This window comes from Gobio gobio (assembly GCF_949357685.1).
Source record: "Gobio gobio genome assembly, chromosome: 10".
Taxonomy (NCBI): Eukaryota; Metazoa; Chordata; class Actinopteri; order Cypriniformes; family Gobionidae; genus Gobio; species Gobio gobio.
The window spans coordinates 57,236,069-57,260,600 of record NC_137116.1 but is presented as its reverse complement, the minus strand read 5'-3'; the positions used below and the strand labels follow the sequence as shown (position 1 = coordinate 57,260,600).

Here is a 24,532-nt window from a genome sequence, read left to right as displayed (position 1 = left end):
CAATTGTACAAATTAAAACCGGATGCAAATTTGCATAAATTAAATACTTTTTATAACGATGGCTTCCTAGGCATTTTAAAAGTGTCCAGGTTTGAGTAACTGCACAAGATGCTGTTTTTCTGTTGATGCCCAGGACACAGGAGACTGTGGTTCCCACAGATTTGCCCCTGGTGCAGGAGCTCGGCGCCACGCTTCGAGAATGGACACAGATATGGCACAATCTTTACGTGGTTCGTGAACACACCTGTGTTTCATTCCCATGATGTGTTTGTTCAACAAAGACAAATCCCATCTGCTGTGTTTTGTAAGCTGTGATATGGTTGTTTTAAATCACCTGTTGGTCTCCATCCCAGAACAACAAGAGCTCGCTGTTCCGCAGCATCCAGCAGATGGCCTACAGTCTGATCGAGTACCGCTCGCAGATCGTCTCCGGCACGCTTCCCAACGACGAACTTGTGGAGCTGAGGAAGAAAGTCACCGCCAAAATCGACTATGGGAACAGGTGCGACTGTTCCACAAACAGATCCTGTGAGAACTCTGTCCTTCCAGAAAAAATGCGGCTTTTTTTGTGTGATTGTTGCGCAAAAATCCTTGATTATGCGGCATGTTTTCTTAAAAAATGCGATTGGAAAATGCGGGATATTTATGCAAATGTATGCGATGAAATTGCAAAAGCTGCGATTCGATGAAAACAAGCACCACATCACAGAAAGTGCTGGGAATATATAACTTCTCATCTTGTTTTATTGAAGACCTTAATAAACACACGGCTCAAATTTACAAAACATTGAGTCAAACAAGTTCTGTAGCTTTACAAAAGGAATATGCTACAACTTCTGAAAAAATTAATAAATAACTTCCTGTTTTACAAAACAGACATTCGAGTGCTTCCAATTCACAAAGTGCAATCTCTTAAAGGGTTAGTTCAGCCAAAAATGAAAATTCTGTCATTAATGACTTCTTGTCAGACCTCCGTTCATCTTCAGACACAAATGAAGATATTTTAGTGTAAATCTGATGCTCTGAAAGGCCTCCATTGGCTCAACTTTACACTCTCAAGACCCTTAAAAGACACTAAAGACTAAAGTTACAAAGTCCATCTCACTACAGCGGCTCTACAATAACTTTATGAAGACGAGAATAGTTTCTGTGCGCAAAAAAACCCTAAATAACGACTTATATAGAGATGACGATTTCAAAACACGGCCTCATGAAGCTTTGAAGCGTTATGAATCAGTGAGTTGATTCATGATTTGGATCGCGTGTCAAACAGCTGAAATCACGTGACTTTGGCGATCCAAACCGCTGAATCGACTCACTGATTCATAACGCTCCAAACCGCTGAATCGACTCACTGATTCATAACGCTCCAAACTGCTGAATCGACTCACTGATTCATAACGCTCCAAACCGCTGAATCGACTCACTGATTCATAACGCTCCAAACTGCTGAATCGACTCACTGATTCATAACGCTCCAAACCGCTGAATCGACTCACTGATTCATAACGCTCCAAACTGCTGAATCGACTCACTGATTCATAACGCTCCGAACCGTTGAATCGACTCACTGATTCATAACACTCCAAACCGCTGAATCGACTCACTGATTCATAACGCTCCAAACCGCTGAATCGACTCACTGATTTATAACGCTCCAAACTGCTGAATCGACTCACTGATTCATAACGCTCCAAACCGCTGAATCGACTCGCTGATTCATAACGCTCCAACCGCTAAAGCGACTCACTGATTCATACCGCTCCAAACCGCTGAATCGACTCACTGATTCATAACGCTCCAAACCGCTGAATCGACTCACTGATTCATAACGCTCCAAACCGCTGAATCGACTCACTGATTCATAAGGCTCCGAACTGCTGAATCGACTCACTGATTCATAACGCTCCAAACCGCTGAATTGACTCACTGATTCATAACGCTCCAAACTGCTGAATCGACTCACTGATTCATAACGCTCCAAACTGCTGAATCGACTCACTGATTCATAACACTCCGAACCGCTGAATCGACTCACTGATTCATAACGCTCCAAACCGCTGAATCGACTCTCTGATTCATAGCGCTCCAACCGCTAAAGCGACTTACTGATTCATAACGCTCCAAACCGCTGAATCGACTCACTGATTCATAACGCTCCAAACCGCTGAATCGACTCACTGATTCATAACGCTCCGAACCGCTGAATCGACTCACTGATTCATAACGCTCCAAACCGCTGAATCGACTCGCTGATTCATAACGCTCCAAACCGCTGAATCAACTCACTGATTCATAACGCTCCAAACCGCTGAATCGATTCACTGATTCATAAGGCTCCGAACCGCTGAATCGACTCACTGATTCATAACGCTCCAAACCGCTGAATCGACTCACTGATTCATAACGCTCCAAACCGCTGAATCGATTCTCTGATTCATAAGGCTCCGAACCGCTGAATCGACTCACTGATTCATAACGCTCCAAACTGCTGAATCGACTCACTGATTCATAACGATCTGAACCGCTGAATCGACTCACTGATTCATAACGCTCCAAAGCTTCATGATGCAGTGTTTTGAAATCGGTCAACACAAAAAATGCGGCCCCCGCATAAATATGCGGACTTTGGCTGATTATGCGTTAAATCATGCGATCGCATAATGCCGTTTTTCTGGAGGGACTGGTGTATGAGATTTGCTGATCCTCAAGCAGAAATATTGACGGACTGCTTCAACTGTTGATAATGAATGATACAGTAGGGATGTGTCTCTTGTGTGGTAAAACATGTCTGCGGCTGTTGCACAGGATTCTGGGTCTTGATTTAGTGGTGCGGGATGAAGCCGGAAACACACTAGATCCGGAGCGCAGCAGCACAGTCAGTCTGTTCCGGGCTCATGAGACGGCTTCCCTCAGTATTGATGAGCGGATACAGGAGGAGAAGGTAAAACTCATGCTTTTGCTCTGTTTATTATCAAATGTACACATGTATATTAGGGCTTTCACCGTTAACGCATGTGATTAATTTAAATTCCTTAATAATGTAACGCAATTCACCCTTCGCCGCAAGTTTGATTGACAGGCGATCTGACCAATCACATCGCCGAATCTGCCATTTTGTCCGACAAAGCAGTCAGGAGAGTTAGTAGATTAACGCCGGTGGACTTGAACTTGAAAACATGTTTACTGGTGTCTTTCCGCGGTTGAAACAACATTTCTTTTAGTGTTCATTCATGTTTATTTCGTGCTTATCAATGAACTAGAAGGAAGAGATGATCGGTTCAGCTTTAACTGAGCGATCACGACACATTAAAGAGCCACAAAACGCTATTTATTGTTTAAATTTCAGCCCTAACCTGAGTGCACTGTTAGCGTCTCGCTCAAAAATGACCAAAGAGTTTCGATATTTTTCCTATTTAAAACTTGACTGTTCTTTAGTTACATCGTGTACTAAGACCGACGGAAAATGAAAAGTTGCGATCAAACCTCTTGGGAATTTTTGAGCGAGATGCTAACGGTCTAATCAGATTCAATGATCTATGCTAAGCTATGCTAAAAGTGCTAGCACCAGACCCGGAGATCGCCTGAATGGATTGGAAAACGGTAAAACTCAACTGTTCAACTCTAGGGGAGTCGGAAAATGAGCCTATTTTCATAAATGGTGGCGTGTTCCTTTTAAAATCTTGTTTTAAAGGGTTAGTTCACCCAAAAATGTAAATTGTGTGATTAATGACTGAGCCTCATGTGGTTGGACACCCGTCAGACCTCCGTTCATCTTCAGACACAAATGAAGATATTTTAGTGTAAATCTGATGCTCTGAAAGGCCTCCATTGGCTCAACTTTACACTCTCAAGACCCTTAAAAGACACTAAAGACTAAAGTTACAAAGTCCATCTCACTACAGCGGCTCTACAATAACTTTATGAAGACGAGAATAGTTTCTGTGCGCAAAAAAACCCTAAATAACGACTTATATAGTGATGACGATTTCAAAACACGGCATCATGAAGCTTCGAAGTGTTATGAATCAGTGAGTCGATTCAGCGGTTCAGAGCGTTATGAATCAGTGAGTCGATTCAGCGGTTCAGAGCGTTATGAATCAGTGAGTCGATTCAGCGGTTCAGAGCGTTATGAATCAGTGAGTCGATTCAGCGGTTTGGAGCGTTATGAATCAGTGAGTCGATTCAGCAGTTTGAATCGCCAAATTTCATCAGTTTGGCGGTTTGACACACGATCCGAATCATGAATCGACTCACTGATTCATACCGCTTCGAAGCTTCATGATGCCGTGTTTTGAAATCGTCATCACTATATAAGTCGTTATTTAGGGTTTTTTTGCGCACAGAAACTATTCTCGTCTTCATAAAGTTATTGTAGAGCCGCTGTAGTGAGATGGACTTTGTAACTTTAGTCTTTAGTGTCTTTTAAGGGTCTTGAGAGTGTAAAGTTGAGCCAATGGAGGCCTTTCAGAGCATCAGATTTACACTAAAATATCTTCATTTGTGTCTGAAGATGAACGGAGGTCTGACGGGTGTCCAACCACATGAGGGTGAGGAATTAATGACACAATTTTAATTTTTGGGTGAACTAACCCTTTAAATCATTATTTGCATAAATAATGACTTTCCTCTCAAGCGTCTTCGAAGGTAACATTTCAATTGTAAAATTTGACATTGTGTGCATTTGACAGAGGCTTTTATCCATTGCATTCAGGTATACAGTTTATCAGCGCATGCTTTTCCTGGTGATCAAACCCACGGCCGTGGCATTGCTAGCCCCATGCTCTACTGGATCTCCGCACTACTGTTGTTACTCAATGCCTCTGCTGTTTTTAGATGCGGCTCCAGAACCTGGAGAAGCGGCGTCAGGCCCTCTTCAGCGGCGTGCACACCTACAGCCTCTTAATGAATCTCAAAAACTTTGTGTGCAACATCGGCGAGGACGCAGAACTCTTCATGTCATTATATGATCCTGACAAGTCTGAATTTATTAGGTGAGTCGGTCTCTTCCTTCTGTTTGTTTTTTAAAAGCAGAAGGGCAGAAGTATAGACTGTCCACTAAAACCGGCTAAGTTTTAGTTCTTAAAAGCTGAAATACACCAGTGTAGTCCACTACGAACAGCTAGTGTGGCTTTCAGTGGTGAAATATGAATAGCATGTTATTTTATTTCATGAGATGAGTTGCTTTGCGAGAATGTCCAAGAGACTGAAAACGAATCTGTTCTTTTATAAGTCAGTGAAATCGTTTTTCAAAAGATATATAAAACACATAGTCAGTGTGGTTCTCTTTTATATTTAAGAGCTTGTGTCATGAATCATCACATTTTCCTTGACATTTTGAATTAAAAGGGTATATTGTGTTATGAAAACAAACTGGAGTCCATTAAAACTTGGCCAAACTTGAAAAATTGCCTATTTCGAAAGCATTGGGCTTTTGATGAGTGTGGGAAATGGTCATATTAAATTGATATTTAGCATTATAAGTGGACTGGTGTTGTAGTCAAGACCCCCTAAACCGAGACCAAGACCAAGACCAGCGTGTGCTCAGACCAAGACCAAGACCAAGACCAAGACCAAGACCAAGACCAAGACCAAGACCAAGACCAAGACCAAGACCAAGACCAAGACCAAGACCAGCACTCCTTAAATTAATCTAAAAGATCCATATCTACTGTCTGAGAAATGACTTGTATTTAATGAATAAATACCATTAGAATAGTAAGACACTATAGCGCTGTTACCAATCAAATCACTGACAATCAAACTCATGGCACAGAAGTTGCATCTGAATTGGTACAATTACACCATAAATAATAAATAATGTTCAGATTCATTTAACATTAAAACATTAACACTATTTAACAGTCCCGGAATCCTTTATTCAACCGATTTGTTCAAAGCAGCTGATTAATTTAATAACGAAACATGCCCGAATTAGCAAAGACACAGTTTAAAATGTCATTTAATATTAATGTCTTGTTTATTGAACGTTTGTATAAATCAATATCATTTGCAATCACGCGTATATTCATGAAAACAGCTCTCGTGTTCTTGTGATATTGCTTAATTATATTCTATGTTATATAAAAATAACGAAATCTCAGAATTTTGTGGGCATTTATATTAATTTTGGGCATTTTTGAGAAAAGCTGCATTGATTTTGAACCCGGCAGCTCAGTAACACAAGAAATCCCATTATAAAGAAGTTATTGATTGCATTTGAACCCTTTATAGGGCACTCTTTGAAATACTTGGAAATTCAAAATTTCAACCCTGGAGTGTTATTGTAGGTTTTTAGAAGACTTTTGAACTTTTGTGACTGTAAAAATTAATACATTATGTTGAAAATCAAGGTCAATGAAGTTACCATATATGGTTCCTCGCTGGTCTATGGTCATAAAAGTGTGTATATATATATAAAATATAAATAAATACATAAAACATCTATAAAATATCTATTTAGGAACATTTCTTCATTTTCATGTCAAAGTCAACTACTTCTTTAATGAACTAGGGTTATTCTTTTCCCAAAAAGTGGATATATACATAATATGAGACACAAAATAAATATATATAAAAAAATAAATTAATAAATTACCTTGATAAAGCAGTTGCGATCAGCATTGAGGCACAGGCGGACCTTGCAGACCATAATAATAATAAATAATAATAAATAAAACCAAAATTACACATATTTCACTATTTATGGCTTGATCATTTTAATAAATGGCTTGCATTTCCCACTGGATCACTGTATAATGTTATGCAAACCTGTGGCTACATTTAATGCACTATTGAGTACTAGTGTCCTATATGTTATAATGCATTAAGTGAAAAATAGCACTATAAATACTGGTGGTACCCCTTATTTTTAACAGCAATGAGGCTCACAGTAAAAACAAACACCAATATATGCCATTTAAGTATATTGAAAACTGTTATAAGGTCATAAAACTGACCAAAATGACACATTTCTAGCCTGACGTCGTCATACTCAATTCTAGTCAGAATATGAATCTGATCTGCTCTGTTGGGCTGTGATTATGGGGTGTGTTTCAACCGAGCCAGGAAAGACCTCAATTGGATAGACCTACAACCAATCAGAGCAACGGAGCGACGCATAACGTTAGTTGTCAAATGTCAACAGAACTCAACTGACCTGTGTTGCCAAGTCCACAGGTTGAAGCGACCACAATTATGTGATATACAGACCCAGGAATGCGAATTTTAGCTGCCAGCCCTGCCAAAATAACACATATTTTACCCCCCAAATGCCCTTTTTCCCGGAGAACCCCCCCGGAAAGTTATTGGGCTTGTTTTTGGCTAGTTTTGAGTAGCAATTGCCAATTGGGCGGGTTTTGTTGTAAAAACTTGGCAACCCTGTCTGCACGCACGCTGGAATAAGTTACGTTAGAAGAAAAAGATGAGTGTAAACGATCTTTGCCGGTGTTGTACAAAAAGAATTTAAGGATACACAGAGTTTACTTACCAACACCATCATCATTTCTGAGAGAAATAGTAAAGGTGAATGCATATACGAACAAGTTCTCCGTTTAGGATAAGAGCAAATTCAACCCAAGCGCCTTTGGTGACGTGGATGATGACGTTACTGTTGATCATCTGTCCATCATCGTCTAAAGCCCGCCCTGATGATTTCATTGGTCCGAACAGTTTCTGTTCGGGCATAATTACTCCTCTACGGAGAAAGTCCAGACCGAACTGCCCGAGCACAATTGTTGTGGACGGGGCTAAGATCGGCTGGCATCCAGGCTAACACATTTCATTATGTATGGCTTGATTATTTAAATAAATGGTTTGCGTTTCCCACTGGATCACTGTATAATGTAATGCAACCATGTTGCAACATTCAATGCACTATTAAATACTATTGTCCTACGTTATAATGCATTATTTGTCAAAAATACCCTACGTATGGCTTACTAGACGTATCGGGCGTATGTCTAAAAATGGACATTCTGTCACTTGCGGTAGTCTTACCTGATCAAATACCATTTTTCATGCCCCAACGTTCACTAATTTCTCGAAATCCTACGCAAACAACATCTATCTCAACATTTAACACAACTATTCAACCATATAATGTGTGAGTTTCATTAACTTACCATTGTTGGTTTCGATGCTATTTCCGTATTTATGAGAGTAGGTAGGAGCGTAAATCCGTCATTCACAAATTCTGAAATGGCGCTGAAGTTTGAAATGCCCCGGGCAACTCTTGATTGGTCAGATGCAATGGTGTCACTGTCTGTGATGTAGACTGATATCCGCTGATTGGCTGGGAGAAATCCATGTGCTTATACGAGCTCATGGAGAGGCATGTAAATGCCATTGGGAATGTGCGATTAAGTTATCAAATATGGTTCTTCGCCCGATAAAGGGCAGAAATGTTGACATCAAATCACATTAATGATGTTAAATAAAACAATGCACTTGCAATTTAGTGATATCCTTGCAGTTGTGGTTTTGACTGGACTTGAGATAAACTCCTGAGTCCTCTTAGTCTGAGACCAAGACCTTCAAAAAGTGGTCTTGAGGACTACAACACTAAAGTGGAGCTCAACAAAGTGATAGAAATGTTCAATATGAACCCTTAAGCTTGTCATATAAAGGCAGGCTTTTGTTCACAGACCTAGTTTGGTTAGTAAATGTTGTTTGAACTATTTGAACTTGAAATATTTTTGTGACACATTTTTCTTGTCCCATCAGTGAGAACTTCCTGGTGCGGTGGGACAGCACAGGCATGCCGAAAGAGATCGAGAAACTCAACAACCTTCCTGCACTCTTCACGGTAACAACGATTCAAAGAACTACCGCTCAATAGTTTGTTGTTGAAAGAAGTCTTATGTTCACCAAGGCTGCATTTATTAGATCAAAAATACAGCGAGAACAGTAAAATTGTGGAATTTTATTACAATCAGGGGCAGGGCCGGATTAGCATAAGGGCTAGGTGGGCCTGTGATTGGCCGCTCTTTTGAAGTGATAGCATTCTCTCTATCCAATTGAATTTGATACAAGCACATCATGTGTACAGTAAAGGCTCTGTGGCGAAACTAGCTGAACCAGACTGAAGTGTGGAAGTAAACTATAGGCTACAAGACTGTAATCATGGCCGTAGTCCGCTATGAGGTCACCGGTGACCTTTCAGAGGTGTATATAACAAATGTTGTGAAATAATGGAGTATGAACACTACTTTAGTGCTGAAATGATATCTTCTCATCTGAGCTGCCTGCGGTCTGTCACCACTCGTCAATAGGCCTGTCACGATGGTCAATAAATCAATGAATCGCACAATAGAAAAAATGAGCTCGATAATTTTTCCGGCTGCGATAATTTCCAGCATCCGATTTTATATCCATTTTTGCAGAGCGTTACATTATATGATCACGCTCTTATACATGTAAATGCTTCTAAGCGCGACAAGACACAAGAGAACGCGCTGTATGTGCGCAGAAAGTTGTTGATAACTATTACATTTCTGTATATGTCTAACAGGGAAGGCCACAGGTAAATATAACATTTATTATAATGGGGTTATGTAGAGATTGTTTTAAGTTCACTTAAATTAAAAGTTGTTTTTTTAAAGCCTAATAAATGTTGAGATTGGTATCTTTCAGTTATACTGTAATGTAACGTCATTAATGTTTCATAGAGACATCAGTGATACTGGCCTTCATTCATAAACACATGACAATACAACACATATTTAAAATATACTGTCAATAGATTGGTTCTACATTAATTTGGAGAGTAACTGAAATTATTACAATATCAAAACATTAAAAACATATTAATCGTGATTAATTACAGAAAAAAATGTGATTAATTAGTAAATTTTTTTTATCGATTCCCAGCACTATCTAAAACACAATCATCCGCTGCAGTTTTCAGCTGTTTATTCAAGAGCATTTGTTTGTGAACAGACTGAGAGTCCACTGCTTTTTTTGTTTTGGTTGTTTTGTTCATTTATTGTGGATATTTAAAATGCTTTCCGTTTTCAGTGTTAAATAGTCTTTAGAAATAAAAATGTATTGATCTTTGAAAAGGTGCACCTGCATTATTATGCCATTATCATTATTTTAGATGAAAATGGTCTCAGAACGACAATATTATAATTTATCGCAATAATTTCTTGGCCAATTTATCGTCCAACAAAATTTGTTATCGTGACAGGCCTACTCGTCAATGTCAAAATATTTGAGATGACCAATCAAATTAAAGTAGATAGGCTTTATGTCCACAGAAGCTGGTGAGCGTGAATTGGCATTTTGCAGCGCGAGTCGCGCAATGCTTTTGATGAAAGTAGCTAAACTGCACATTTCATATTTGACAGCTGTTTTATGGAGCGGTCACACCAGATGCGAATGACGCGAATACATTTAGTTATTCGTGCGAGGTTGGACGCTTGAACATTTTGAGTTTACTCGCTTCATTCGCGCGTGACATTCACTTCACAACAGACGTGAATTCACCTCATGGGCGGAGCTTCTGCCAGCGGCTCGTCTCGTTGCGAAATGGCTGACATGGGCTGTGTTTTCACGTCTATTTTTGTTCAAATCTACTGTTAATGTGTGACAAAACATAGTTTTAAGACTTTTCAGGCAATTATGTAGTTGTTTAAAGCTCAAATCTGTGGTTTATTTATAAAGAGAACGCCTTTTTGAACATGTGATCTGGTGTGTGTGGAGTTGATCATGTGATGTGGTGTGTGTGGAGTTGATCATGTGATCTGGTGTGTGTGGAGTTGAACATGTGATGTGGTGTGTGTGGAGTTGAACATGTGATCTGGTGTGTGTGGAGTTGAACATGTGATGTGGTGTGTGTGGAGTTGATCATGTGATCTGGTGTGTGTGGAGTTGATCATGTGATGTGGTGTGTGTGGAGTTGATCATGTGATCTGGTGTGTGTGGAGTTGAACATGTGATGTGGTGTGTGTGGAGTTGAACATGTGATCTGGTGTGTGTGGAGTTGAACATGTGATGTGGTGTGTGTGGAGTTGAACATGTGATGTGGTGTGTGTGGAGTTGATCATGTGATCTGGTGTGTGTGGAGTTGAACATGTGATGTGGTGTGTGTGGAGTTGATCATGTGATGTGGTGTGTGTGGAGTTGATCATGTGATCTGGTGTGTGTGGAGTTGATCATGTGATCTGGTGTGTGTGGAGTTGAACATGTGATCTGGTGTGTGTGGAGTTGATCATGTGATCTGGTGTGTGTGGAGTTGAACATGTGATGTGGTGTGTGTGGAGTTGATCATGTGATCTGGTGTGTGTGGAGTTGAACATGTGATCTGGTGTGTGTGTGTGTGTGGAGTTGATCATATGATCTGGTGTGTGTGGAGTTGATCATGTGATCTGGTGTGTGTGGAGTTGATCATAGGCTTGTTCGACTTCACCCAGCGATGCGCAGACCGATCGGCGGCTGACTTGAAGCAGTGCATGCCGGTTAGAAATTTTGTCCGACTTGAGGCAGCGCCGACGCCACGTGACAGTGACGTATGTCAACAAAGTGCCGCGAGAGCGATTCGAGAGCAGCCGGCGATTACAGCCGGTGCAGTTTCTCGAGAGCGACTGCATGAGGCTGCACGGGCTCTGATGACGACACAGCCGTTCCACGATTGGCCAGATTCACCGCATGACAGCGATCACGTGTGTTTCGTGTTTATTCTAAAACCTTCAGCTCCACTAATGCGCACAAATCTGTTTTTTATAACAGTAAAACCTCCTTTCATGTAGTTGCGATGTTATATTGTCATGTTTATCAAAATATAACTGATTAAAAACATAGACCCCACTTCATTGATAGTGTAGGCTTATATGTTGAACTTTATTCCCGATACAAACACACGCTGTATTAAGCAGTGCATAAAGTATTACATGACAATAATGTCTCTGAAACATCTGTGTATTGCCAAATATTGCATTTATTTCACTTCAGCTGATAAAGTGTGCAAACACAGCGCGAGCGTCACCGCGAGAAGCAGAAAGTGTCCGACTTCACGTCTGTGTTTGCAGCTCCTCCGCCTGCACGCGGCTACTCTCGCCGGTCAGTTGCTTCCAGCCGCAGCCGATGTCGAACACACCTCATGTTATCTGGTGTGTGTGGAGTTGATCATGTGATCTGGTGTGTGTGGAGTTGATCATGTGATCTGGTGTGTGTGGAGTTGAACATGTGATCTGGTGTGTGTGGAGTTGATCATGTGATCTGGTGTGTGTGGAGTTGAACATGTGATGTGGTGTGTGTGGAGTTGAACATGTGATGTGGTGTGTGTGGAGTTGATCATGTGATCTGGTGTGTGTGGAGTTGAACATGTGATCTGGTGTGTGTGGAGTTGATCATGTGATCTGGTGTGTGTGGAGTTGAACATGTGATGTGGTGTGTGTGGAGTTGATCATGTGATCTGGTGTGTGTGGAGTTGAACATGTGATGTGGTGTGTGTGGAGTTGAACATGTGATCTGGTGTGTGTGGAGTTGAACATGTGATCTGGTGTGTGTGGAGTTGATCATGTGATCTGGTGTGTGTGGAGTTGAACATGTGATCTGGTGTGTGTGGAGATGAACATGTGATGTGGTGTGTGTGGAGTTGAACATGTGATCTGGTGTATTTGGAGCTGAACATGTGATCTGGTGTGTGTGGAGTTGAACATGTGATCTGGTGTGTGTGGAGTTGATCATGTGATCTGGTGTGTGTGGAGTTGATCATGTGATCTGGTGTGTGTGGAGTTGAACATGTGATCTGGTGTGTGTGTGTGTGTGTGTGTGTGAGCTCCAGTGGATCAGCAGTGCTCATTAACCCGGTGAGATCAGTCTTTCCTCGGCCAGTTCTTCTGCCGCTGGCTCTGATATCTCTGTGGCGTCTCCAGATATAATTCGTCTTGTGTAGATGTAATGGCTGATCTTTGGTCTCATGGATCTATAATTTGTTCACTGGCAAATCGTTTAGTCTGAGGGCAAAGTGAAGTTTCATTACATGTTTATTTTTAGGCTATTTAACTTTATGTTACCGTTGTTGTCGACTAGCTCTGACTTTGAATGTTTGACTGAATTGTTTGCTTTATTTCATGTATAGCTTCTTATACCTTTTACTTATACTTTTGTATTGATCAAACAAACTTGCATATAACAAAAAGAGACTGGGTTGTGTTTCATGTCATTTAATGTTATCACAGTGATAATCATATGCACACTTGTCTGAACCAGATATTAATATACGATTAATATAAACCAGATTTTCTCCTCATTGTTGTCACTACTAGAGCAAGCTCCGATTGGTTAATGCGGCGTGAATATCCGCCAAAGTTCAGATTTTTCAACTCGGGCGATTTGCGCGAATTACGCGTCAAACGCTTAGTTCGCTCAATTCGCGCAGTGTCATTCGCGCGAATTGCACCGCAGAATGTCTATTCGCGTCTTTGCATTGACTTAAAGGGTTAGTTCACCCAAAACTGTAAATTGTGTCATTAATGACTGAGCCTCATGTGGTTGGACACCCGTCAGACCTCCGTTCATCTTCAGACACAAATGAAGATATTTTAGTGTAAATCTGATGCTCTGAAAGGCCTCCATTGGCTCAACTTTACACTCTCAAGACCCTTAAAAGACACTAAAGACGTCGATACAAAGTCCATCTCACTACAGCGGCTCTACAATAACTTTATGAATCGGCGAGAATAGTTTTTGTGCGCAAAAAAACCCTAAATAACGACTTACATACTGATGACGATTTCAATCACGGCCTCATGAAGCTTCGAAGCGTTATGAATCAGTGAGTCGATTCATGATTCGGATCACGCGTCAAACCACCAAACTGCTGAAATTTGGCGATTCAAACTGCTGAATCGACTCACTGATTCATAACGCTTCGAAGCTTCATGAGGCCGTGTTTTGAAATCGTCATCACTATATAAGTCGTTATTTAGGGTTTTTTTGCGCACAAAAACTATTCTCTGGCAATATTTGAAAAATGCTGGAAAAGTGGGCAGAGCCCAGAGGGGACGAACCGAGGGCGGGGCTGAGTGGAGGGCGTGCACCTGAGTCCTGCAGTGACGGATTGATTGACAGCTGTCAGACTCGCGAGTGGCAAAGATGGAGAATGACTGGAGTGACGCCAGTAGCTTTGCAACAGAGCGGTCATTCTCCATCACCTTCATCTGAAGTGGAGGAGGGTGGATCGTCTGTAGACACAGACCCGGAGCCTTATCAATGCGTTAACTCCCGATGCTGACAATGCTAACGAAGCAGCAGCGAAAGAGAGAATGAACAGTCAAATCCTGATACTGAATGCCACTAAAATAGATCAGATACATACGATGTATTTTCATTGAAATGAACTGAATCAAAAAGCAGCGCAGGACCAATAAGTTCAAACGTAATAGCCTATTATAAAAAGATTTCAAACCAAATCGTTTATCGTATTCAAACCAAACTTGGTACATGTCATCACAAGCATGACCTGAGGCAACATGCAGCGTTTCAGTGCAGCGCCACCTACTGGTCCGGAGATACGAACATTTTTTTCTTTTTTCTTATAACTTCTGAACCGTTTGTCCAAAAATCATAATAGCGGTCTCGTTAGATTCAGGACGGCATGTTGAGTCATCGGATATCAAATTTTAGCATTTCGGTCATTTTGGTTTCTGACATTTTGAATTATGTGCTAAAATGCTGTATTTTATGAAAACATGAACGAATTGTTACGAAACTCGGTATGGGTCATCAGCACGATGCCTTGAAGGAGCCTGAGAAGTTTCGAAACAGCGCCACCTAGTGGAGAATTTTATTTTTCAAACGCTTATAACTTTGAGTCTGATTGACTTATTTTCATGGGACTAACTCTCCTGAATCCTTGCTGAGTCTAACGATACCAGATTTGCCAGGTTTCGGCGTATGGCTTGGCCATTTGGCGCTTAAAAAAACGTTAGCTGATACCTTCAAAACCGCTAGTCCGATCGAGACGAAACCAGCGTCAGAAGTTCGAAAACATAGGTCCATAGCCTTACACTAATGCTTATAAGTAAGGGGCAGTAAAATCCAATCAAAATCAGGTGTCAGTCATTTTTTACTTGTTTTTTCATATAAATGTCTATAACTCCAAAACGAAATGAGATATTTTCACCAAAATTGACACACACATGTATGGGCTCACTCCGAGGACACACACAACAAATTGTAGGATTGTGCCTCTTGGTGGCGCTATAATAGAACAAAACATGAAATTCCCATAGACTACAATGCATTTTTCAGCCTTTTTGCCTAAAATCATCTTAAAATGTGTTTAATTACTCATATTCTTGCAGTTTATCTGATACTCCTAGCCATTTTGGCATGTCTTGTCTTCTTATTTGCGCTTGACCCCGGAATTGCTGCTTGCAGCTATATTTAATGTTGAAAGCAGTTCAACAAAACATTGTGATTTGTCTTTAGTAAAGTCAAGTCAACTTTATTTATATAGCGCTTTTAACAATGTAGATTGTTTCAAAGCAGCTTTACAGTGTTAAACAGGAAAATAATGCAGCAGAATTTTATTCAGCTGTATAGCCATTCTGGAAAAAACGCTGATGTCATCAGTTCATTTCAATTATCATACAGTGACAGTGTGGGCTTTAGATCAATAATTCGATCAGTAATTTAGTTTAAATGGTTAATTTTTTTTATTAATTAGATTTATTTCGATGTTTAGTTGAAAAATGTAGTGTCTCCAACTGAGCACGCCAAGCCAGAGGCGACAGTGGCAAGAAAACCAAAACCCCATCAGGAGCAGAATGGAGGAAAATAAACCTTGGAGAAACCAGGCTCAGTCGGGGGGGCAGTTCTCCTCTGGCCAATCAACAAACAGCGTATGATTATTATTATTATTCTGGCAACTTTACAGCTCGGAGGTCATAATAGATCAGGCAATAATAGGCAACATGCTGGAGACGGGTTTATTGAGGATGATGTTGATTAAATAATTATTAAAGTGCAATATTCAAATGATCGGAGGCAACACGCCGGAGACGGGTTTATTGAGGATGACATATCGATTTAAGTATTATTTAATTGTAATATTCGAACAATCGGAGGCAACACGCCGGAGACGGGTTTATTGAGGATGCCGTGTCGATGAGGCAGTTGCAGGGGGAGTCTAATCACGGTCTCTCTTTAGTGTCACAAACAAACAAACATTTTGACCCCAAACGTGTTAATGGCTGTTGTTCTTCTGTGACGTCCAGGATCTGAGCAGCAGTGACCTCATCAGGCAGCGTGTGTTCCTGGTGTGTCAGATCATCCGTGTGGGATGCATGGAGCTGAAGGACGGAAAGAAGCACACAGGAGGGCTGAGGAGGCCGTTTGGAGTAGCAGGTTCTAGATTCTTTATTCTTCATAGATGATATGATAGAGCTTTCCTGGAGCTTCATTTCACACCTCATAATTAGAATTTCAGAATTTGTATTTTTAAGGTCAGACATGGCAGGGCAAACGTTGTTTTTTCATACAGTGGTCAATTTTGAGATTTTGGGCCAGTTTGTTGAAAAAGTATGCCAACATTACTCATTTAAGGTGGTTATTTCATTATATTTTGTCACCTTGCACCTTTAGATTTATACCGGAATTCACCAAAAGTTAGCATTGATACTGATATTAATGAACTGAGTGTATATTTTGTTTGTAGGTTGGGGTTTTCAATAGAAATGTATGAAATCATACAATATACAACTTTAAAGGCCGTTTTCTCAAAATGAGTTTTTCCTCACACTCAGAGTCAGATTATCCACTTCAGTAGCACCTACAAGCACCAACTCCAGTATTATACTGAACTTTTACAGGCTTTCCCGAGGGATTTGTTGATATATCATTCCTGTCCTGAGTTAAAGGTCCTTTACTCCAACAAAAACATGGCGAAAATTGATTTTTTTTAAGGCTATTGTCAGTATTCTCTAATTTACTAAAGCACAAAACAAGATACCCAGAATCCCCTCTGTAAAAGCCCATCTAATATGCCAACAAATATAACCAGGAATTTGAAACCTGGTCCTTTTCCAATTTCTAGATTTTGCTTTTGGAAATGTATGCAAATGAGCGTATATTTAAGTATAAAAGGCCTCATTTGCATATTAAAGGTGTCATGAACTGGCTTTTTTTATTTGTTTATATTGTTGTCTGATGTCAACTTATGACGTTCGCCTGGTTTTTACTTTCAGAAACATCATAATGAATAAGTAATAAGCTATTTTCTGCCCTGGTTTTGAGGCTCTCTCCTGGAACGCTCTGTTTTTATGGGCGTGCTGCACTGAAGACTTGGAAGTAAACGCCCACGGCTATGATTGGATAAGATTTGCATATTTAATGGCGAACCGTACACACACACACATGCGCGCGCAATATGTCTGCAAATCCAGTCTCGACCTCTATCTTGTTTATCGATTCTGCGGTGAAATGAAGCGAACAAACGCAATGTCTTTGTCAATAAAAGCTTTTATTTGACTTACAAGGAAGTTTTCAGCTCTGAAACTTACAGGATATTCTTATATCACGATTAACTTTTATATACCAAAGGCTCAAAGGAAAGTTGATTTCTCAATTCATCACCTCTTTAAAACATCAATTTACACAAAATTTTTAATACATTTTTTTCTTATGTTTATGTCCGTAATAAATAAACTAGAGAAGTTTCACAGTGATATCTTCTAATTAAAAAAGAAATCCCTATTCACCTGTAGTGTCTCGCCTTAAGCTGTTAAATTACAACACTTTACAAAATGGAGGGATTGGTTTTCTCCCTCGGTTGCAAGGGCGTAGGTTTGGTTTGAACATCGGGGTTGAAGTGTGAACCGTTTAGCAGGGTCCCAGGGCATGCTTCCTCGGGAGGTTTGTTTATTTAATTATTTTTGCAAAATGGTCCACACATGCAAAGTTCATAACATAACTGCAATAAAGTAGCCTACAATAGAACATGATAAATTCTAGTAAAGTTGGTTCAAAAGCTTTCTAATGTATGCTGGTGGAGGATGTTTTCTCCTCTTTTTAGTGGCTGTTTCATTTTCATTTTCATTTTAGAGGGGCTCAGCCCCCAGTGAGGGTATGAAAAAAAAATTGGTAAGACTTTAGTTTAGGGTCCAATTCCCACTATTAACCAGTAGCTTATTAGTATGCATATTAGGATATTGGCTGTTTATTATTACGTTTTGGGGGCAAGGCCCCTCGAGACTATTTGATTTCTATGATCTACATATGTGCATTTTAGGATGTTCTGAACGCCAAAAAATTAAATAACAATAGCTTGAAAACCATGTCAGTGGGCAGATATGACTGATAAAGTTTTTCCATTTTTGTCAGTGAAGAAAGTAAACATATGTTTACCTGATATTTATGTTTTATGAATCATTTTTGAAGGCTAACAGGAAAACTGGGTAACTGTATAAAAATTAATTCACAATATGCACACATTCATTACTAATCGTATGCCCAATACAGACTGAAAAAAGCTGAATTTTTGTATTTACTGAGAGCTACACATGGAATTATTAATTTACAATATGCACACATTCATTACTATTTATCTTATGCCTAATCTGAAGAAAACGGCTTTGTTTATATTTCTTGTTTGTTAATTATGTTATAAATGACATTACATAGGCCTATTTCAATTCAAAATGGCGAAATTAGACAAAAGTTTATTGATTTGGCTGAATATTTGTGTCATTTGCTTAACATTTCTGACTTACAGAAGCAGCTCAAATATGAAACGTTTAGTTTAGCTTCATATCTCACACTTGACGTCGAGTCGCGCTGCTAAAGTTCGCGCTCAGCCTCAGAAGCTTCTGTGAACATAAAGCCCGCCTACTCTGATTTGATTGGTTTTCCCAAATATTTAGACATTGACGAGCGGTGACAGACCAATGAGGCTCAGATCAACACACACACCTCTGCTTCTGACGTGCGCTCTGATAAACCACAGCGGATTGAAGAACACGCTGATTAACGCAGATTAAAAAAACGGGACGAAGCCGAAGCCTCCCGCCAGTTTCATATGTTTGAAAGGTTAATCACACATTTTTTAAGAGGGCTGGACAGAAAAAAGGGCCTAGTGACACCCATGTTTCAGATCATGTTCGACTTACTCCATAGCATTTCACATTCTCAATGGAATTTGAATGTGTTGCACATTTTATCATCAGCGTCGTGGAACAGCTCGCGCAAATCTTATCACACTTTTGAAGCGCGCTGGTGAGCGCGCATACGGTGATTCGTGCGCCACTCATGCAAAATTAAACAATTGAGCTTTTTAATGTCACAGTCATATTGTGCAGATAATTGATCCGTTCAGCTTGTAAAAGCTCAGAACGCGCGATGTATACAATTAATTAATAGTTTGATTATATGTTTGGTGTGGGTGGCCAGAGTGAACATGTTGACGTGCAGGTACACAGGAAATTAATGAGGGTTTGCCACAGATTAAAATATAGAAGTGTGGTTCTGTGTACCCGCCCACTTCATAACCAGACAGTTGATTTCCATAGTAGGATAAAAATACTATGGAAGGTAATGTAAGAAATCCCAACCTTCCGTTAAAGTGAATGCACAGAACTCTCCAGAAATTATATCTCAATAAAGGTGAAGTAATCTCTGTAGCTTTCTGGGACAGAATTGCAAAAATATTGATTCCTGCCTTTGTTGGCCAAACAGGGAAGTTCTTCCACCTCAACAGGACGACTCGAACGGCTCAAATAACACACATTTTGTTCCACTGACAAGTGCTTTAGAAACGTCACATTTGTGCTTTTAAGCTCTTCAGCTGTCATGGCTGCCGGGCTTCAATTACGAGTGCATTACTGCAAGTGCACTTTTTTCTGTTTTCATGATCTTGAGGGATGCGTCAACTTCATTTTGTGAGGTGATAGATCTTAACTCTACAGATGTCGTGTGTGTGTGTGTGTGTGTGTGAACAAGGGATCAATTGCATCAGGAGAATCACAACAATCAGTGTTTCTTTAGTATTTTGATAAGACTTTTGCTTGTCAAGTAGGGCTGGGCGATATGGCCAAAAAGTGATCTCGATAAAAAAAAAAAATGTTTCCTATCAGTCGATATCGATAATTATTCCGATAAATGTCAAATATTTATTTGTTTCAAATTGAAAGGCAGATTTTTGCTCCTAAGTGAAAGTTGTAGAAACCAGACTGTTACTTGTAGTTTAAAACTACTCTTTATTCTCAGAACATGACAAACACTTGATGTTTTTGAGTTCTTACACTTTTCCTTAACAAAATGAATATCTTCATAGAAAAAAAGTCTTAGTTTTTTGCATGTTCTGAAACCGAAATGAAGCAGGTTTGTGTTGCCTGACTTTAGCATATATCTTCGGCACAGTTTGCAGTGCAGTATTAATAATATTACATGTTTTGTCTCTTAGAAATGCACATTTGATGGTGAGTTAACAGTAGTGGTCGCTTGAGTTTGGAGGATGCAGATGTAAATTTATGTTCATTAACAAAAAACATTGGCATCTGTAAAAATGGTAACAACCTCATTTTTATATGGTAAAATGTAAATATTCAGAGTTTTATTAAAAATAGCCATTGGTCATCCATAGCATCATACATTTTAGATCATGATAACCACGGTTAAAACAACGCATATAGCTGGTGAAATGTATCTATATGGTTTCTATCCCAGCAGGCACAAGACGTCATAAGACGTTGATATTTGGTTGCATTTTGGTTGTGATGTCAAAATTCAGTGAACTCAACATCTAATGACAACATTAACTTGATCAGCTAACGTTGATATTTTGTTGGTTTTAGTAAATTTTGGCAAAATAACTAAAAAACAACGTCAAGCCAACGTCGTAATGACGTCAAATACGGACATTTAGTCGTGAGGTGTAGTGACCAAACCCAACGTCTCCTTAACGTCATAATGGGAACGTCCACACAACGTCAAATTATAACATCATTAGACGTTGATCTTTAGTTGGTTTTAGGTTGTGGTAATAACTAACCAAAATACAACATTGAGCCAACGTCTCAAACCAACGTCGATGTCAAATACGGACATTAAGTCATGAGGTATGGTGACCAAAACTCAACGTCATAATGGTAACGTCCACACAACGCTAAATTCTAACATCATTAGACATTGTTGGTTTTAGGTTGTGTTGTTAACTAACCAAAATCCAACGTTGAGCCAACGTCTCAAGCCAACGTCATATTGACGTCAATCTCCAACGTTGGACTGATGTTGCATTTTGGTTGAAAATGAAAATCGGGTTGACGTCAATCTCGTCATCTTTTGATGATAATGCAAGGTTAGTTTCACTTTCGATTAAACATTAGTCTCCGCTTCTACGATTTTTTTCCTTCTCGTGTGGAGTTTTCTTACTTTGACGTGCACGCTGACTGGCTGTTCTCACTTATTACTGCTGTGTGATTGGGTGTTAGATTAATCCATATCGAGTAAAAATGTGTTTTTGAATTTTATCGCGATTCGATATGATATCGTTTATCGGCCTAGCCCTATTGTCAAGTCAAGTCACCTTTATTTATATAGCGCTTTTTACAATGCCGATTATTTCAAAGCAGTTAACAGGAAAATAATGGAAGAGAATTTGATTCAGCTGTACAGCTGCTCTGGAGAATGGTGGTCTAGTGGGTTAAACCACTGAACTGATACGCAGAAGGTTGCTGGTTCGATCCCAGCAGTCGCCACCACCAGTGCAAGACACTTTATTCCATATAAAGGTCTGTCTGTGTCTCGGTCTGTCTGTGTCTCAGTCTGTCTGTCTCTCGGCCGGTCGTTCGGTCTGTCTGCCGTTCGGTCTGTCTGTCTCTCGGCCAGTTGTTCGGTCTGTCTGTCTCTCGGTCTGTCTGTCTGCCGTTCGATCTGTCTGTCTCTCAGCCAGTCGTTCGGTCTGTCTGTGTCTCAATCTGTCTGTATCTCGGCCAGTTGTTCGGTCTGTCTGTGTCTCAATCTGTCTGTATCTCGGCCAGTTGTTCGGTCTGTCTGTGTCTCAATCTGTCTGTATCTCGGCCAGTTGTTCGGTCTGTCTGTGTCTCAATCTGTCTGTATCTCGGCCAGTCGTTCGGTCTGTCTGTCTCTCAGCCAATTGTTCGGTCTGTCTGTGTCTCGTTCTGTCTGTCTCTCGGCCAGTCGTTCGGTCTGTCTGTGTCTCGGTCTGTCTGTGTCTCAATCTGTCTGTATCTCGGCCAGTCGTTCGGTCTGTCTGTCTCTCAGCCAGTCGTTCGGTCTGTCTGTGTCTCGGTCTGTCTGTCTCTTGGCCAGTCGTTCGGTCTGTCTGTGTCTCGGTCTGTCTGTCTCTTGGCCAGTCGTTCGGTCTGTCTGTCTTGGTCTGTCGAACTGATATGCAGAAGGTTGCTGGTTCAATCCCAGCAGTCGCCACCACCAGTGTTCTTGAGCAAGGCACTTTACTCCATGTCTGTCTGTCTGTCTGGTAATTCATTCTGAGATTATTTAGCTTGTGTTTTGAGAATCAGTCTGTCTGTCTCTCGGTCTGTATCTTTGTCTGTCTCTAGGTCTGTCTGTCTGTCTGTCTGTCTGTTTCTCTGTTTCTCTGTTTTTCGTTTGATCTATCCGTCTCGGTCTGTTGTTCGGTCTGTCTGTCGTTTGGTCTCTCTGTCTGTCTCTCAGTCTGTCTGTCTGTCTCTCGTACGGTCTGTCGTTCAGTCTGTATCTCGGTCTGTCTCTAGGTCTGTCTGTCGCTTGATTTGCCTGTCTGTCTTTCGGTGTGTCTGTCTGTCGCTTGATCTGTCTGTCTGTCTGTCGTACGGCCTGTCGTTCAGTCTGTATCTCAGTCTGTCTCTAGGTCTGTCTGTCGCTTGATTGGTCTGTTGTTCTGTCTGTCTGGTAATTGATTATGAGATGATTTAGCTTGTGTTGAGAGAATCAGTCTGTCTGTCTGTTTGTCTCTCGGTCTGTATTTCTGTCTGTCTCTAGGTCTGTCTGTTTCTCTGTCTTTCGTTTGATCTATCCGTCTCGGTCTGTTGTTCGGTCTGTCTGTCGTTTGGTCTCTCTGGTTGTCTCTCGGTCTGTCTGTCGTACGGTCTGTCGTTCAGTCTGTATCTCGGTCTGTCTCTAGGTCTGTCTGTCGCATGATTTGTCTCTCTGTCTTTCGGTGTGTCTGTCTGTTGCTTGATTTGTCTGTCTGTCTGTCTGTCGCTTGATTTGTCTGTCTGTCTGTCTTTCGGTCTGTCTGTCTGTCTTTTTTATTTCAGTCTGTCTGTCTGTATCACGGTCTGTCTCTAGGTCTATCTGTCTGTCGCTTGATTTGTCTGTCTGTCTTTCAGTCAGTCTGTCTGTCTGTCTGTCTGTCTGTCTGTCTCTTGGTCTGTCTGTCGTACGGTCTGTCATTCAGTCTGTCTCTAGGTCTGTCTGTCTGTCTGTCTGTCTCTTGGTCTGTCTGTCGTACGGTCTGTCATTCAGTCTGTCTCTAGGTCTGTCTGTCTGTCTGTCTGTCTCTTGGTCTGTCTGTCGTACGGTCTGTCGTTCAGTCTGTATCTCAGTCTGTCTCTAGGTCTGTCTGTCGCTTGATTTGTCTGTCTGTCGTTCTGTCTGTCTGGTAATTGATTATGAGATGATTTAGTTTGTGTTGAGAGAATCTGTCTTCTGTCTGTCTGTGTCTCGGTCTGTCTGTCTCTTGGCCAGTTGTTCGGTCTGTCTGTCTTGGTCTGTCGAACTGATATGCAGAAGGTTGCTGGTTTGATCCCAGCAGTCGCCACCACCAGTGTTCTTGAGCAAGGCACTTTACTCCATGTTGCTCCAGGAGGATTGTCCCTGTAAGTCGTCTGCCAAATGCATAAATGGAGAAAACAGTTCAATCATCATATAGTGTCTATGCGGGCAAGCTTGTCACTTTCAGCAGTGCCTCGCATTATGTCAAATAACTGAGCAAAAGACATTTATCCGTATTGCCGATGTGCTTTTGAAAAAAGGGTCTTTTCCCCAGTCAAGTGTGCATGATGTTTCACATCTCAGAGCGTATAGTGTTTATCATATTTCAGTTTACATTTTTCAGAAAGACCCAATGAGACAACTATAATTTTTCCTTGTTGGTCTAACTCAATCATGTCATATGAAATGGTTGCATTGTGTATCAAACTCACAGGCAAACCCCATTTGCATAAAATAGTTTCTTTTTCTTTCAAAAGGACGTTGTGTCAAGTGTTTTGACCTCTTTTTATTGCTGCTGACAATAACATCAGGTTGAATGCCTGCATTGTATTTTTCAAGAAGAAAATTGAAGCAATTTTTTACCGTAAGCTCAGACATATTGCGTCACTGGCTTATTACATTCATCCGGTGGCTTTCTTAAACCTGCACGCACACACAACACCTGGTTTACCTTGTTGTGAACCATTTTTCATGGTTGATGGTACATAATTAGAGTCCTAAAAGACATTTCAGGAGTTATCAGTAAGGCAGCACGATCACAGAACAATGTGTTTCTCTTAGATTTAATAATCTTAATGTTGATGATGATTTAGCGTCTGTTCATTTGGTGTTCAAGCTTCCAAATCAAAAG

At 40.5% G+C, this 24,532-nt stretch overlaps 1 protein-coding gene across 1 annotated transcript in view; it reads left to right on the top strand.

Moving 5' to 3' along the window:
* The window catches only part of dock5 (dedicator of cytokinesis 5), a 153,753-nt gene that overhangs the window by 15,225 nt on the left and 113,996 nt on the right, over positions 1-24,532 (top strand). The window contains exons 5-10 of the mRNA XM_079828037.1: positions 134-230; positions 354-502; positions 2,809-2,944; positions 4,837-4,994; positions 8,725-8,806; positions 16,227-16,356. Coding sequence (XP_079684163.1) covers positions 134-230; positions 354-502; positions 2,809-2,944; positions 4,837-4,994; positions 8,725-8,806; positions 16,227-16,356 — 752 coding nt within the window. The remainder of the gene's footprint in view (positions 1-133; positions 231-353; positions 503-2,808; positions 2,945-4,836; positions 4,995-8,724; positions 8,807-16,226; positions 16,357-24,532) is intronic.